The sequence below is a fragment of the Nycticebus coucang genome, chromosome X (assembly GCF_027406575.1).
Source record: "Nycticebus coucang isolate mNycCou1 chromosome X, mNycCou1.pri, whole genome shotgun sequence".
NCBI lineage: Eukaryota > Metazoa > Chordata > Mammalia > Primates > Lorisidae > Nycticebus > Nycticebus coucang.
In genome coordinates, this window is record NC_069804.1 from 14,487,065 (window position 1) to 14,503,657 (window position 16,593).

General features: G+C 41.3%; 1 protein-coding gene across 1 annotated transcript in view; it reads left to right on the forward strand.

Annotated features, from left to right (window-relative positions):
• Positions 1-3,324: 3,324 nt before the first annotated feature.
• Positions 3,325-16,593, forward strand: part of LOC128578024 (RNA-binding protein EWS-like) — a 48,156-nt gene continuing 34,887 nt past the window's right edge. Inside the window, 1 exon segment of the mRNA XM_053580428.1 lies at positions 3,325-3,435. Within this exon segment, the coding sequence (XP_053436403.1) occupies positions 3,325-3,435 (111 nt within the window).

Consider the following 16,593-nt stretch of genomic DNA (forward strand, 5'->3'; position numbering starts at 1 on the left):
GAGAAGCCTGGAAGCTTTCTCAAATCTAGGACTAAGAATCATTAGGATAAGTTTACTTATTAGATAAGGCAAAGGCTATATGTTAGAAAGTTTTATAGACCATTTGGCTTTACTTGAATACGGCAGATGGGCACAGCCCGTTCCTCTGACGTCAGCCAGCTAATAGGCACACCTGTATGTCTTTATCACAAATGAGACCAAGCAATTTTGGCAGGACAATACCAACGCATATGTTGATGGTGAATCAGCAGCATGACATTCCAGAACAAAGAACTGCTTCTTTTGTAGGGGCTGTAGTTAGCTGCACTGAATATTTGTGGCACAATATTAAGAAGGTACTTAGCAACAAAACAACCTCACATAGGGCAATTTTGGTAAAATATGCAACACAAATAATCCCTTAACAAAAGACAAGAAACACTTGGTGTTTATCAGTAGCAACACACAAAATTATACATAATTTCCTGTTGGGATTCTTGCTTGTAATCAGGTTAAATGCTCTTTTTGGAGTCTGTGTGTTTTATGTGTGTTGATAGGAAGCAAGGATCCTTGGCAAGAGGGAGGGTCTTCCATGGAAATATCCCACCTATTCAGGAAAAGGGGAGAAAAAGCTAAGAGATGACTCCTAGTGAAGTGGTAGATGTGTTCTAACAGATAACCAGTCTGAAAAATGAATCTGCCTTCAGTCACCAATTGACAGAACATTTTACAATTGAGGTATCTGAAGAAGATTCAGGCCCTAAGATATAAGAATATCATATTGAATGATGCAGAAAAATTTTTAACAGCAAAATCTGTGCTTCAGGATAAAATAACAACTAGATCAAATATTGCTATTTTTATAAATTTTAAATTTTGCTAGAATATTTTGATCATTTGGTACGACAATTAAAGGTAAAATTGAAACTAGACAAAGTTCAAGGCACTAAAAATTAATTTTGTGACTATCAACCTACTTTCCCCCATGTTCTACAATAGCTATTACTGTCAGATCCTATTTCACTGCATAAGGTAGAAGCTTTGGCTTTTAGCAGTGATCTGAGAAGAAATTGATGAACAACAGTTAAATAGGAAATGAAAGATAAATAATGGTAACAGAGGAACACAGCAATAACGTAGGGTGTCTGAGGACAAGCGTTTTTATAGTGTACAGTTAAGGGACTCACATGAGATCCAGCTTTGCAAGTAATTATGTTTCGTTAAGTCTATTTCCTTGATAAAATGATGCTTCTGTGAGGAAGGATCCTAAAAGGGAGAGGGAAGAATCTCACTGACGTAGAAGGCAGAAATCCACAGGAGAAAAACAGGATATAGCTAAGGTGGCAAGCCTCAACCCACCAAGCTGCGCCTCTCCAATTTCCAGATGAGATAAATGCAATCCTGCAATTTTATAACTCCCACCGCAAAGTTTTAATGGAATGTTATCCAGATGGGGATAGTTCCTATTCCTGAGAAATATTATTTTGTGCGGCAGACTGGCCATTTTCAGTCAGCACAATGAATGGATCACCCACTAGGAGAATTGAGTTACTTTAGGGGGATACTCGGCTTTCTTTATTGAATGCTTGTGGACAGAAGCCTCTCTGTTATTGAATTTTGAAGACACACACTATGATACATGTCAATTCTGATGTGCTAAAACCAAAGGGAGCTAACTGTGCCTTCCCCCAACACATGCTAATTGCTACCCTTGGTGTGGCTTTGTTTCAGATTGCTGAAAAAAATCTGCTTGCCAGTAAAGGAGCAGCTAATCTAGTCTTTGATTTGTTTCTCGATTTTACATGCTGTTTTTAAACATGTCGGTGTGGTTCTACACATCAACAAGGATGATGACTGACCCACCTGCAATTTCCCCAATTCAGTTTATTACCCACTTACTACATGCCAGGCACTTTTCTATGTATTTTGCAAATAGTTACTCATTTAATCCTTATAAGGACCTTGAGATACATTCTATCATTATCCCCATTTTACAGATGGAAAAACTTAAGTACAGAGAGGTTAAGTAACTTGCTCAAAGTCACACAACTAGTAAGCAATGGAGTCAGGATTTGAACCCAGGAAGTCTGGTTCCAGAATCCGAGCCTAACCTCAGTGTCTTATATCCTCATTCCCTACTCTCTCTTTCCCCATCATACCTGATTGAATGTCCTGCTCATTGTAATGCTAGAATAATTTCATCAGCGTACTGGCGTGAGATTTCAGCGAGACAAGTAAACAGAATCACAGTCCTGCAAATGCCATGACTATCCTGTAGTAATTGTAGCAGGTTTTCTTCAATGTGGCGTCAGAGGCCTGGATTCAAATCCTGGTGCCACCGCTTACTAAGTCTGTGACCTTGTGGCCCTTGCAGACCTCTTCATTTCACAAAATCTTTGCCTATAAGATGGAAATTAATCATAGGGCCTGCCTTATAAGGTTGTCACGAAGATTAAAGGTGACAATACACATACACTGCTCAGCCTGTATTGTATCATGTCTGGCACATGACAATTACTCAGTAAATAGTAAACTGGGATTATGATTATTATGATTACCACACATATTTAAGCATAGTTTGTCATGTAAGACTTAAGCATCAGAGAATAGGTTGCATTTACTTTTCAGCTAAGGCCGCTTTCAGGCCAGATTTTCTAGGAGAAGTTGCTATCTGATGTAGGTTGATTGATAAGGGAAGAGGGAGTCACATAGTCTTAGGAAAAGAATTGCTTTGCTGTTATATTCTTTTTTTTTTTTTTTTTTTGAGACAGAGCCTCAAGCTGTCACCCTGCATAGAGTGCTGTAGCATCACGGCTCACAGCAACCTCCAACTCCTGGGCTTAAGCGATTCTCTTGTCTCAGCCTCCCAAGTAGCTGGGACTACAGGTGCTGGCCACAATACCCAGCTATTTTTTGGTTGCAGCCGTCATTGTTGTTTGGCGGGCCTGGGCTGGATTCGAACTGCCAGCTCAGGTGCATGTGGCTGGCGCCTTAGCCGCTTGAGCCACAGGCGCTGAGCCTTGCTGCTGTATTCTAATTGTGAAGTGTCTCACACTCCAATATGTTGATTTAGGGAATAAGAAATATTTGATATTGGCATGCCAAAATGAGTCTCTAAAAGGGCCTGACACATAGTAGGTGCTCAACAAATGTTACTTTCTTCTTACCTTATATAACCCACACCCATTGTTTGTCACTCTTCTTTTTCTAGTGAAGCTACCAGCCCTGCATTCCCATCCTTATGCCTTCACTCGCCTTATTATTCCTGCATTGAATGAATACACTCAATTGTTCTTTCCATGCTTCCAGTTTCTACACACACTCCCCGGTCAGGTCAAGTAGGGCATGCTTTATGAAGCTTCTCTGAGTCCCCCAAGCCTGCTCACAGCTGAAGAGGAAGTGAGAGCAGGCACTTACATGTGCGAGAACGGTGTGCAACCTTCCAGAGCCCTCAAGGTCAGTGGTGCTTCCAGAAAGAACAATGACAAGACATCAACAGTGAACCTAGAGGAATTTAAACCAAGGTGACTCAAAAGTAGATTACATCCTCCTCCTGAAGACACCTGGCTGTGGTTTCTCACCATGTCCTTCGGGCTTCGGAATCAGTGCCAGAGAAGATAGAGTTAGGGAGCTTGGAAGTAAACTGGAATTGGGTTAACAGTACTAAATGTGATGGCAGAGTCATTGGATTGGAAGGCATTTATCTGACACCACCTAGAATAAGTTGACTACCAGGGGTCAGGCTAGAGGTCTAGAGTCATAAATCAAAGTCCATTCTAGAAAGAATACTTTTGCTCATGGGAGGTTTTTTTTGTTTGTTTTTTGCATTATTTTTCTGGCTGGGGCTGGGCTTGAACCCGCCACCTCTGGCATATGGGGCCAGCGCCCCACTCCTTTGAGCCACAGGTGCTGCCCGCTCATGGGAGTTTTGAAGACTGTGAGACTGTGAAATTCCCTGCCTGTTGCTAATCAAGATTATGCTTTAGATATAAAATTCAGGAAAAATGACCTAATACTTGGAAATAAGGCAAAAGGATTACCATGTTATTCTGGTGAGATATGGGAGCTTTTCCTAACAGGCTGACCCAAGGATTATTTAATTCCAGAGGGAAACATACCTTCACTTGATTCACTATTTATTCTTGATTAGGACCCAGATGCTGAGAGGTTATATAATTTGAACTTTTTGTTTTGTCTTGCTGAGATGTAAATAATTTTGTCCAGTAAAATATATAGTCCCATAAGTTACATTGTTGTTGCTCTGTAAGGACAGTAGCTACTTTTGTATTTAATTTAGTAATGTTATTACCGCATTTCTTCTTTCAGTGCCTGTATCCACTCAGTCTCTCAAACTCTCCTTTGAACTGGCTTTTTTTCTATCCTGCTATTCTCTGATTAACGATGAGATAAATAGGTGATATGTGCTCATGGTACATGAAGTTGGACAATTCAGTTTGCAAAGTCATGTTAGAAAAAGTGCTACATATCTCATTGCTGAATACCTCTTGGTCTCCCTCAAAATACTCCCCTTGGGAAACTATGCACCTCTGCCAATGTCTAGTCCACCCTTCAAAGCACTTTTTCTAGCATGAGTTCATGAACTTAATTGTCCGACCTGTATTTGTCTGAGAGTCATGTTTGTAATGTTTAAAATACTATGCTTTGCTAAACCCTGGTCTGAAAGTCAGAATCTTTATGGAGAAATATTAATGACTTTGAGAAATGATTTTAAAAATAAAACTGTGTCTGAAAGTTTTTCTTCTTTTTCCAGCAAATTTGGAACAGTCAGATAGGAGGTAAACAGCCAGAACACTTAGCTGCTAATGATAGATGGGGAGTCCAGACAGCGCTGTTGTGAACGTTGCCAATGTGATAATCAGAAAGACGTATTAGGAATGAGACGATGCAAAGAGCTGAACTGAATAATTTACCAGGCGAGTGTTTGGCTTTTTTTTTTTTAATTTGCATTCATTTAACTTTAAAGCCTATGTCAGTTTTGAATTTAAGATAAACTGTTACTTGACAGTTCTTCTAGCCTAACAGAAACCCATAAAAATGGCTTGGGATAGAAATGCTATAGCTCTTTTATTCCGCTTTCAGGAGAACATGTAATTTTCAACAATCTTCTTGTTTCCTTTCATTGTTTGCCACGTATCCACACACACGTGTAAAGGTTAAAAACTTACTTTGAGATACTACTTTCTTCTGCTCTGAGAGATTTGACAGATTTCAGTTGTTTTTCCTTATAAACTTCTAAAAGAGACATTGGTTTTCCCATAATGGAGATGGGCTGGCGCTTGGGAAGTAAAAACAGGGTAATGTGGTGAAGACAAACTCAGGCTCCCCAGGAAAAGGTCTGGCTCAAATCCTGGTCCTACTACTTTCTAGACATATTCCAGTTATTTAGCCTCTCCAAGCTTCAGTTTCGTCCCCTGTTTAAGATGAGAACAATCCATGGTAATAGGACGCATCAAGCAGAGTGTTTCTAGACGCTTGGCATAGTGACTGCAAATGGTGAGCATTCAATAAGTGATAGCTATTATTACTTCTTGGGTAGGGAACACGAGAACATGCAAATCTTTCCCATTTTGTACACGGCTTAACTATTTCGCCCCGTCTCCCCCTTACCTAGTTGAGTCAGAGTGAGAAAATGATAAAGATTTTAGTATACATTTGTGCTTATCCAATAAACTTATTGCCTAACGTTATTTAAAAACAAAGTTTAAAAAATCACAAAAGCTAAGTATTTCATATTTCTGAAGGAAAGAATCTATGAAGTTGCATTCTTTCCTGTGAGTGTCTTCATAATTTTTTCTTTGTGGGCAATAATGCCTCACCCTCATCCCATAGAATGGTTTGGCTTTTCCTAAACCTTCAGGCCCAGTCATGAGAAAAAGGTCACTGTCCTCCCTTCATTCCTACAGTGGCACTCTGAGTGTAACTTAACACTGTAATATTGGATGACAGGGAAGAAACATCACATCAGTTACAATTTAAGCTGTGTTCCCAGCCCTGGTTTTATCAAGTATGACAGCCTAATTATAAGGCTTTCTACATGAGCTACGTAGGCAACTAAGATCTTATTTTGATGTAGGTCTCGGGTTGTAATGCAGTTCTTTCCTGCTGTGTTCATAAAATGAGTTTAGGAGAGACCAATCTTCGAAGGGACTCTGGGTAATTTCGCCCCCCAATTTCATAAAGTTGTCTGAGATAATCTACTCAAATGACAACTCCAGGGTCCATGGATGGCATGCAGAGTGTCTACAGACACTGGAAGAAATGTTGATGCTTAGTGCCAACACTAATCATGCTGAGAGATACACAGAAGGGCAGGGACATTCAGGGCTGACAGGGATTCACATGAGAAGTCCTAACTGGTGGAGGCAAGAAGTTTAGTTAACTGCAAGCCCAACATGAGTCAGCAGTGTGATTTAGCTGGGGCGCCAGAAGATGGAATAGACTGTGCTGTAATTGTGTGTTTTCCCTACAGTTGGAGCTTAGTGGTTATCCACTTGGGTTGTTATATGAAACTTTCTGCCATCAAAATGGAAGCGATTACAGTGTAGTGATCTTTGAGGTCCCTTACAACTATACATTTCAATGCTGCTAATGTTTTTTCTTTTATTTATTTATTTATCTAGGCAGAGTTTTACTATGTCGCCCTGGGTAGAGTGCCATGGCGTCACAGCTCATAGCAACCTCAAACTCTTGGGCTTAAGCGACTCTCTTGCCTCAGCCTCCCAAGTAGCTGGGACTACAGGTGCCTGCCTCCATGCCTGGCTATTTTTTGTTGCAGTTGTCATTGTTTAGCTGGCCCAGGCTGGGTTTGAACCCTCCAGCCTGGGTGTATGTGGCCAGTGCCCTACCCACTGAGCTATGGGCACCATTCCTCTTTCCTTTATTTTTTACAAGTACATATAAAGTACAATTTATCTTTAATAAGATGTACCGAGATTAAGTATAGTGTTTGATGAATTTTGACAAAGGGGTACACCCTTATAACCCCTTCCCCAATCAAGATATAGAACATTTTCATTGCTCCATAAAGTTCCTTGTGACTTTCTATCATCAGTGTTCCCTCTCCATAGGTAATCACTGTTTTGATTTCTCTTAACTTGGATTCTAGAACTTCATATAATTGGAACTATATAATACAGACAGATGCTACTTAAGAATAGGGATACTGTCTGAGAAATGCATTGGCCAGTGATTTTGTCATTGTGTTAACATCAAAGCATGTACTTACACAAATCTAGAGAGTGCAGCCTACTGCACACCTAAACTATATGGTATAGCCTATTACTACTAGGCTATTACTACACACCTGCATGTGTTACTGTACTGAATGCCATAGGCAATTCTAACACAATGATCAGTATTTGTTTATTGAAACATAAAAAAGGTACAATGAAAATACAACATTAAGATCTTATGAGACCACCATTCCTCATGTGGTATGTCATTGAGCAAAAACATTATGTGGGGCGTAATTGGCGTGCACTCATTTATATCTGACTTCTTTCACTTAACAGAATACTTTTGCGATTTGTCCATATCAGTGGTTCTCAACCTTCCTAAGGCTCGAGCCTTTAATACAGTTCCTATGGGTCACAACCCATAGTTTGAGAACCGCTGATCTATATTATTGTATGTACCAGGGTGCATCCTGTTTTATTGCTGAATTGTATTCCATTACATGCTTCCACCAAAATGTTATTTATCCATTCCCCTCTTGATGAGCATTTGAGTTGTTGGCTATTATGAATAAAACAGAATAAATATTCTTGTACAATTTGTTAGGTAGACATAGATTTTGTTCTTAGAAGTAGAATTGCTGGGTCATAGGGAGATAGATGTCAACTTTATAAGGAAAGTTCCTTTCTAACATTTTACAAAGTAATTGTACCATTTTATACTCCCACCAGCTATGTATGGAGTTCCAGGTGCCCCACATCCTGGCCACACTATTTTTTTTCATCAAATGCATCCCCTGGGTGTGTTCCTAAGGAAACCAAACAGATGACAGCTGTTACCAGCAAAAGTTCGCTTGCAAAGTTACGCTAAGCTAATAGGATTACTAGAAAACAGTGTGCATTGATCACATTGGAGGTGACTTTTGAGTAAGACTTAGCTATAAATCATTGTAAAGTAAATTAGAGCTACAATATGATTTACGAATAACCATGTGGGGAAAAAACATGTGTGTGCTATTTTATCAATTCCTCATAGCTCCTTTGAATGGCCAGAAAGCTCTAGTTTCTAGTGTTTTTACAGGAAGTATTTTGGCAGTTTGTTCTGCCGATGGGCAGACAGTCAGGAGGGAAGTAGCAATTTATTCATCCATCAAATTTTGAGGTACTTTTGAACAAAGAATCCCTGACAAACTGGTGGTTTGTGTTAAGGGCTTGTTCAGGCTCCAAAAATGATACCCCAATATATGCTACTTTGACATGCTAAACAAAAGAAGCGGCCTCAAGGTCTCCCTGACTACCCCCACCTCACAATCTTCTGTCTCTTCCAAAGCACAAGATGAGGCTGTTCTCTGAGGTTCCTTTGTCTACCTGGAAAGCAGACTTGAGGAATATGATTGTCTCAATCCTCTCCCTGTAATTTTATTAATCAGAGAAGATTAAAGTGATATCACAGACAAAGAGACTGAAAATTAAGTACCACACCTAGAGCCCAGATGAACTTTGTATCAAACTATTGTCTATTCTTAGATCCTATTCTGATTTCCAAAGAGAATTATTTACTAACCATTGTCTGAGCATTGGGCCCATTCATTTCTTACATAAGATTACCCTACTACCCCACAAAATGACCACATTTCCCCCACTCCCTCTTCTCCTACAAAGAACGATATACAAGTACCTGGACCTCATTAAGTTATTGGGTAATAATTCTCCCGCAATTCCCTTGTGCTTATACACATTAACAAATTTGCAAGCCTTTTTTTCCTATTAATCTGCTTGCTGCCAGTTCACTTTCAGTGACCTTTAAAGTTCAGTTAACGATGACAATTGCTATGATAATGCTATCCTACAGTTTAGAAACTCTTCTATAGACATCAGCTCATTATAGTTCTGAGTGAGGAGTATCAATTCCTTCCTGCTGGCTATCCATTGTCTATAGACTTCCATCAGGTTGATTTCTCTGCCTCAGACGAGGGAGGGGACATAAGAAGGAGCCTTTCCAGGTAGAATTGGCTTTAGTCCCAGGACTGTTGCGGGGTTCATGCAGCATGCTGTCATCAATTTCTATCCACACTGAGGACAAGTGAAAGTTCCTTGTGATTCATCCATCCATCCACCCATTCAACAACATAAACACTTACCTTTGTGCAAGATCTTGAGATAGAAAGGTAACTAATGCTCACAAGGACTCTTTGGAAGAGGAAAACAGGTCAAAAAGTAAATGCATGTAAGTGGGAGGGGTCTGTTTTTTACTTTATAATCCTCCCATCTTGAAATAAATGTTTTGCCATTTTCTCAAAGGAAAGGAAGAAGAGCCTCCCTTTCCTTACCCACACAAGTGATTCATGAAGTGCCTCGGCATTCTCTAAAGGATTGGCTGTCCAAAAATATAAGCTAAGAATAGAATGTAAACTGAGCTTTTGTACTTTTTCCATTTGCTTTGAAGGGTCAGCTAGACTAATGTGGAATAAGTGTGGGGAACAGTGAGTTTTGGGCTTTACAAGAATGAAGGAAAGATTCAAATACTATCCAATATGAATGAAAGGAACTAGCTATGTTTTATCTTCAAAGAGGCCATATAACTGGGGTCAATAATTATAAGAGGTAGGCATAAAATGTCTGCTAGCCACGCACATACCTTTAGCACAGACTTTGAATTCTAATGATATTCAAACAGGCTAGGGCAATCACACCTCCCAGTTCATACCTATTGTCCTGGTATAGTTATCAGTAGCATCCCTTTTGCTTTCAAATGTATCCCAGGTTAGAAAATAAGTTACATGGCCCTGGTTGTTATAAGTCAGCAGGGCACATCAAGTCCTACTTGCATTCCCCATGGAGAAGTATGCCCCAATAGGATTGTTACTAAAATCTTTCCTGTTAACCTTTTGTGGGTATGGGGAGTTGTAAATCTGATGGACGGAATCTGGCTGAACAAGCATTATTGTTGCAGGTCTTAGATTAAGAAAGTAAAAGAGACCAAAAAACGAATAGGACAGAAGCCTACTTTGGAAGAGCTCATGGATGACACGTGAAGGTGACACATGAAGAATAACTAATATGCTAAGTGCTTACATCCCTGGAACTAGAGTGCTGGAGCATGAAGGGACCTGGGAGCTAATCTGATCATTTTCTCATTTTACAGATGAGGATGTTGTTTGCCCAGGCTCATGTAGCCCTTAGGTGAGACGATCAGGGGGTTGGCCTGGGACTATTCTCCTGGCATAACTACTAATGGCATCTTGTATTACTCTTGAGAGTGTCCTGGTTTATGTGATAAATTATATGGTCCTCCTACTACAGGAAACAGGGCCTCCTGACTCTAGCTAGTATTCCTCCACCGTAGCACTACTGACATTTGGCACCAGCTAAATCTTCATTGTGGGAGGGAGGTCCTGTGAATTATAAGATGGTTAGCAGAATTGCTGGCCTCTAGGATGCCAGTAGCAGACTCTCCCAGTTGTGATCTCCAGACATTGCAAGTGTGCCCTAGGGGACATAATTTCCCTGGTTGAAAACCTCTGCCCTAGATGATGAACTTGATAATGATCTTCCAGACTTTACCAGGTTGTCACAAAACTCTGCAATCCCATTAGTAGGCATTTACCCAAATGAAAGAAAGACATTGCCACAGGGGCATTTGCACTTACAGCAGCTCAGTTCACAATCGTAAAAATGTGGGAACCCAAGTGCCCATCAACACACGAGTGGACTAATAAATTGTTGTATATGTATGCCATGGAATACTATTCATCCCTTAAAAAGATGGAGAGTTTGCATCCTTTGTAACAACCTGGGTGGATTTGGAAGACATTCTCCTAAGTAAAGTAGCACAAGATTGGAAAAACAAGCATCACATGTGCTCAATACCAATCTGAAACTAGGAGATTAACAATCACAGACCCATATAAGAGAAAATCTCAATTAAATTCAAGAAGAGGGGATGGGGTTTGATAGCTACCTATCCAATGGGTACAATGCATGAATGTATGGCACACTCCCTGGCCGTAGGGCATAGCTACAACTCTGCCTTTAACCTTTCATGTGTAAATTTTATAACCTAATTGTTTGTACTCTCATATTAATCTGAAATTTAAAAACTAAAATTAATAAAAAACAAAAAATAAAGAATCTACAATACTTTTATTTGTTTCTTATTTTTGAACTCTTAATATGAAAATATCAAGAAAAATAATTAAGACAAATATTTTAATTGGAAAATATTTATTTCAAACAATTGCCAGGCAGAATCATTGTTTCCTGTATAATTTAGTATTTTCTGTAGGAGTGAAAGTCAAGCTTCCTCTCCACCCACTGATGGTTTGTTAGAATGAACTGACAAAAACCAGATTAACTGGTGAAAAGACATACAAAATTTATTAAAGTGTGTAAGCACAGAAGTTCTTTAAATATGAGATTCAAAGAAGGGCTAGATGGTTGAGGCTTAAATACCCGCTTCACTGGGGAGAGAAAAAAAATGGGGGATGTAGGTAATTGTAGGGGACAGTAAATGTTGTAGGGGAAGTACGTGAACCAAAAGGAGAGGCAGTTGGCCTGGTACAAAGTTCCCCTTAACTTTGGGGGAAATGGAGGTAACTGGGAAGTAATAAAAGGGTAAGCAAAAGAATTTTATCTCCTAGCAAACCAACAAACTGTAATACATGGGGGGGGGGGCTTGTATTTTACCTTTTACTCCAATGATGGAAATAGGAGAGAGAAACAGAGGCCTTTAAAATTTAGGAAGAATAGAAGACGTGGCTCCAATATTTATTAGAATTAATATGCTTACCTATGTCAGAGATCGAGTCATCTAAGGCCACCTTACTGTGATGAAGTTGAGTCAGACATGTCAGTTGGATGGAAGCAGTTCTCATGGATCCTTGGATAAGGAGGATGTTAATTTAGGGGCCCCCGGTTCCACAGGGTGAGTGTAGTCTCCTGTTCTAAGGAGGATACATTCTTCTTTCTCTTTTGCAGAGAGGACACAGTTCCGGGGTCCTAGTGGAGTATGCTTCCTGGGACATTTTACTCCAGGGAGTAGTGGAGACAGGGCTCCATTTCTGTAGAAGGGCATGATCTTCTTTCCTGGGCCTTTTGAGTAACTTTCTCTGGAGAAGCTTTTAAGTGGCAGCCACGATTTAAAAACCTTTTCTGCTCTCAGAGCTGCTGTCAGTCCCATTTTCTCTTTTTCTCTGTCCCTTTTCCATTTCAGTTATTAAAAGACCATGAAGGCCAGGTCTAATAGCTCCACTTGTGAATTCTGAGGCCCCTTTTAAGTTTTGGCGTTGATGCTGAACCTTGAGGCTAACTGAGAGACGCAGTACATTGCTAAGATAGTTTGTTCTTCCCTGGTATTAAGATCTAAGTTAGTAAAGAGTCAAAAAGGCTTTACACAGGAAAAAAAAAAAAAAAGGCTGGATTTTTATTCTGACACTGAGAGATTCATTATGTCTTTTGACCCCAGAAATCTCCCAGAGGGGGAGTTGGTATGTAGGCAAAAGAGAATGCAGCCAGGTTACACCTTTCCCACTCCCCTAGGAAAAGGGTAGTTAATGATTATGTGAAGATCATGCCAGGTAAGGTCATATAGGATTGGACCAGGTACTGGAATTCCTTTATATATTTGGTCTGGGGAGAAGGGAGCTAATCTCTTCTCAATGTGTGAAAGATCACCTAAGGAAAAGGGGCTGTGAACCTAAACTATTCCCTCAGCTCCCTGCCTCACAGGGGAAGTTGGTGAGGGCCAGAGCATGAGGGGACTGACCGACAGGGTAGGGGAGGGGGGCCTTGTAGCCCCTTGGGCAGGTTGGGAGGTGGAGGGATGGTAGGGGCCCAGTGGTCAGCAGGATCAAAGGAATCTATGGAGGAGGGAGTCTAGGGAGAAGGATCAGGGGCAGGTAGTTGGAGGGGCTGTTGGAGCAACGAGGATATGGCAAGTAGAGCAGGATTCACATAAGGAGGGGCAAAAGCAGAGGGAGAGAAAGGCCTGAACAACATGGGGGATTTTGCTACATTTGCCATTTCTTTGGAGAAAATGATCTTGAGAGAGGATACCTGGGAAAAGTGAGGTCTAAGAGAACAGAGGTCTTCTCTAAGGCCACCCCAAGGATACACCTGCAAGGTCCTCCCCGTGGTGACTCAGCTCTTAGGAATTTGTAGAAACTTAACTTCCCGGGACCTGGAAACTGACACTTGCTTCCGGTTCTATAAAAGCCCAAACCCACTTCTCCAGCTTGATTCAAACTGACCAATGAGAAACAACCTCCAGGCAGAACTTTTTAACTGAAGATAAAAAGGAGACTGAGCCAGTGGGGAGTGCAGCCATTTCAGACTCTGGTCTGCCATTGCTCCACAGGCTGGAATAAAGCCCTTCCTCTTTTAAACATGTTGTTTGGGTGTTCTTTCTCTCCACTGGGCCTCATCTTCCTGCAATAATCTAAGTCCTTAAGATAGTGAAACCAAACGTCTCATTTTTAGGTCAGATGGACCCATTGTCCATTTTGATTAAGGCCATTCTGTATTTCAGTAAAATATGAGGCACTTTCCCCACCTGAGTGGAAAAGAGGGCATTCCCTGTGTCCCAAAACCCAGGGTATGGAAGGGGGAAACTCTGAGAAGTTGGGTGTCTCCTGATCTTCTCAGAGATCCAAGGCCCTCAGGGCCAGGAGCTTGGACGAGGGCCCAGAGCTGGGACTGAAGTGAAAACCAAGTTCCTGGTTAGGGGCATAAGGAGAGGTAATGAGAAACTAAGAACACAGAGATATGGAGTAGGCCAGAGTAGGAGTTCTGCTTGAAAGTGTCCCAGGGACCATATTCACCCTAAAGAGTGGTCAGGGTGAAGGCCTATAGAATCTCTGACAGGCAGGTTGATGGGGTTGGAACTGGAACCAGGTCCCAGGGTATTCCAGAAAGGAGTTGGGTAGCCGGTGAGGCCCCAGTTGTGTCCCAGGATCTGAGAGTTAGCCCAGGCAAGCTGCCACCAGCTTGGCAGTCCCTTGCTTCCCAGATTGCAAGGAACCACCAAGATGGAGCAAAGCACTCAACCACCAGTCCCAATAAAAGGGAGTGAGTGCCACAGATGAGACTGGAGAATGGAGAGGTTCAAACCACGTTTAATGAAAGGGAAAGAAACCCTCCCAGGTAGAGCTGAAGATGGTGTCTGCACCCGGCACAGTTTGAGACAGCTTTTACATTGAGTCACAGGGAGTGGAAATTTCCACTATCAGGCTGGGGATTTTGGCAGGCTGGGCAGGATTTTCTGGGGCAAGGCTAGCTAGGCCCTTTGTGGTCTTTGTTCCAGGAGGGAGGTTAGAGGAGGAGGGGGCAGGGCCTGTGTGGGGCTGCATTAGGCCCACCAACATTCATGATGGCTTGTAAATCACATGGATTGCTATTTTAACCTGTTGTTCAAGTGAAAAACAGAAAAGAGAGGATGTTAAAATTATTTTCTGTAAAACTTGGAATCTACCTTTAAAGTGATATTCCTGAGTATGTTTTTTCTAAACAGGAAGGGACAATGCTGGGCCAAAGTGTGAAATTGTTACTTTTTTCACACACCCACTTCTAACACTTCTTTCTCCCTGATTCTCTCTGACTTGGTCTTACCATATTAAATTTTGCTGTCAGGGAAAAAGACTTACCCATTCTCAAACAGGAATAATTTATTGATTCAAGCAATATATTCTATATGGCTGCATGCCAGCCTGCTCCTAGGGGCTGGATATGCATTAGTGATTCCTATTCAGTGTCCTTGAGATACCCATGATCCAATGGGAATGCCTTCATATCCAGGTAGACATCATGACTAATGTTTAATGTAGTAGTGTTTCTCAAATGATGGGGTTCAGGACATGTTGCCCCAAAATATGACTGGAAGAGATAAGAATATGCCTCCCTATCTATCTATGATGAAAGAATTATTTTGAACTACTTTTTTTAAATTTATTATTATTATTATTTTATATATATATATATATATTTTTTTTTTTTTTGCAGTTTTTGGCCAGGGCTGGGTTTGAACCTGCCACCTCTGGCATATGGGGCCAGCACCCTACTCCTTTGAGCCACAGGTGCCACCCTATTATTATTATTTTAGAGACACAGTCTCACTTTATTGCCCTTGGTAGAGTGCTGTGGCATCACAGCTCACAGCAACCTCCAATTTCTGGGCTTAGGCGATTTTCTTGCCTCAGCCTCCTGAGTAACTGGGAGTACAGGTGCCCACCAGAACGCCCGGCTATTTTTTGGTTGCAATTTGGCCAGGGCTGGGTTCGAATCCACCAGCCTCGGTATATGGGGCTGGCGCACTACCCCCTGACCCACAGGTGCTGCCCAAGAACTAGTTATTTTGGTAAACAGCAAACACAGGAGAAACTTTGAAAGCAGAGAAGTTACACTTTTGTAAGAGAAATTTACATCTATAAAGGAACTCTCCATTTGTAAGAATGTATTCCTCATTGCTCTAGAAAGAGAAAGATGACTCAATCACTAGGGACTCATATCTAAGGAGAAAGCATCGACTTAAATTTGCATAACAAATCCTTGTTTAAGATACTTTTCATAATTAGGCTTTCCCCATACCTTTCTTTGTTTCAGTAAACAATGGTATTTAAACCTGAAGTCTAAGGCAACTCTTTGGGATCTACTCTAGAGATTTATTCATTTTTCTGGGTTTTCTCCCATGTACACAGAAGGTATACATGTCGTTAAACTTCTTTTCGTTTTTCTCTTATTTATCTGTTTTGTTTGTTGGTTTGTTTTTTGAGACAGAGTCTCACTATGTCGCCCTGGGTAGAGGGCCGTGGCATCACAACCCACAGCAACCTCAAACTCTTGGGCTTAAGTGATTCTCTTGGCTCAGCCTCCCAAGTAGCTGGGACTCGAACCTACCAGCCCTGGTGCATGTGGCCAGTGCCCTAACCACTGAACTACAGGCGCCAAGCTGCATCTGTTTTTTGTTACAGGGAGTCTCAGCTAAAAACTCAGGGTAGAGGAGAAAATTATTTTTCTTCCCTTAACAAACTGATCAGACATCAGCATCACCTACAGGGGTTCTTTCTAATTCAGTAGGCCGGGGTGGAGCCCAGACAAGTTCTTTGGTGATGCTGATGTTGCTGTTTTGGAAACCACACTTTGAGAACCACTAGTTTAATCTCAAGCATATTTATGCTTAGGATTCAGGAGCTCCCAGGCAAAGTGGTAACCTCCACTGTCCCCTCTATCTGATCATTTTTCTCCTCTCTTCACTCCCCATTTCACCTTATGTACCCAACATTCTCATGCTCCCTTGACTCTTTCTGGGACCTAAACTCTCCCCATTCCTCCTCCCAGAACAAAAGGCCTATCTGGCCCAGCCCCAAGAGTTCCCCAGGAAAGACCTTAGCCCTCCAGAACCTTCCAGCAAGCTGTGGAATCTTTCTCC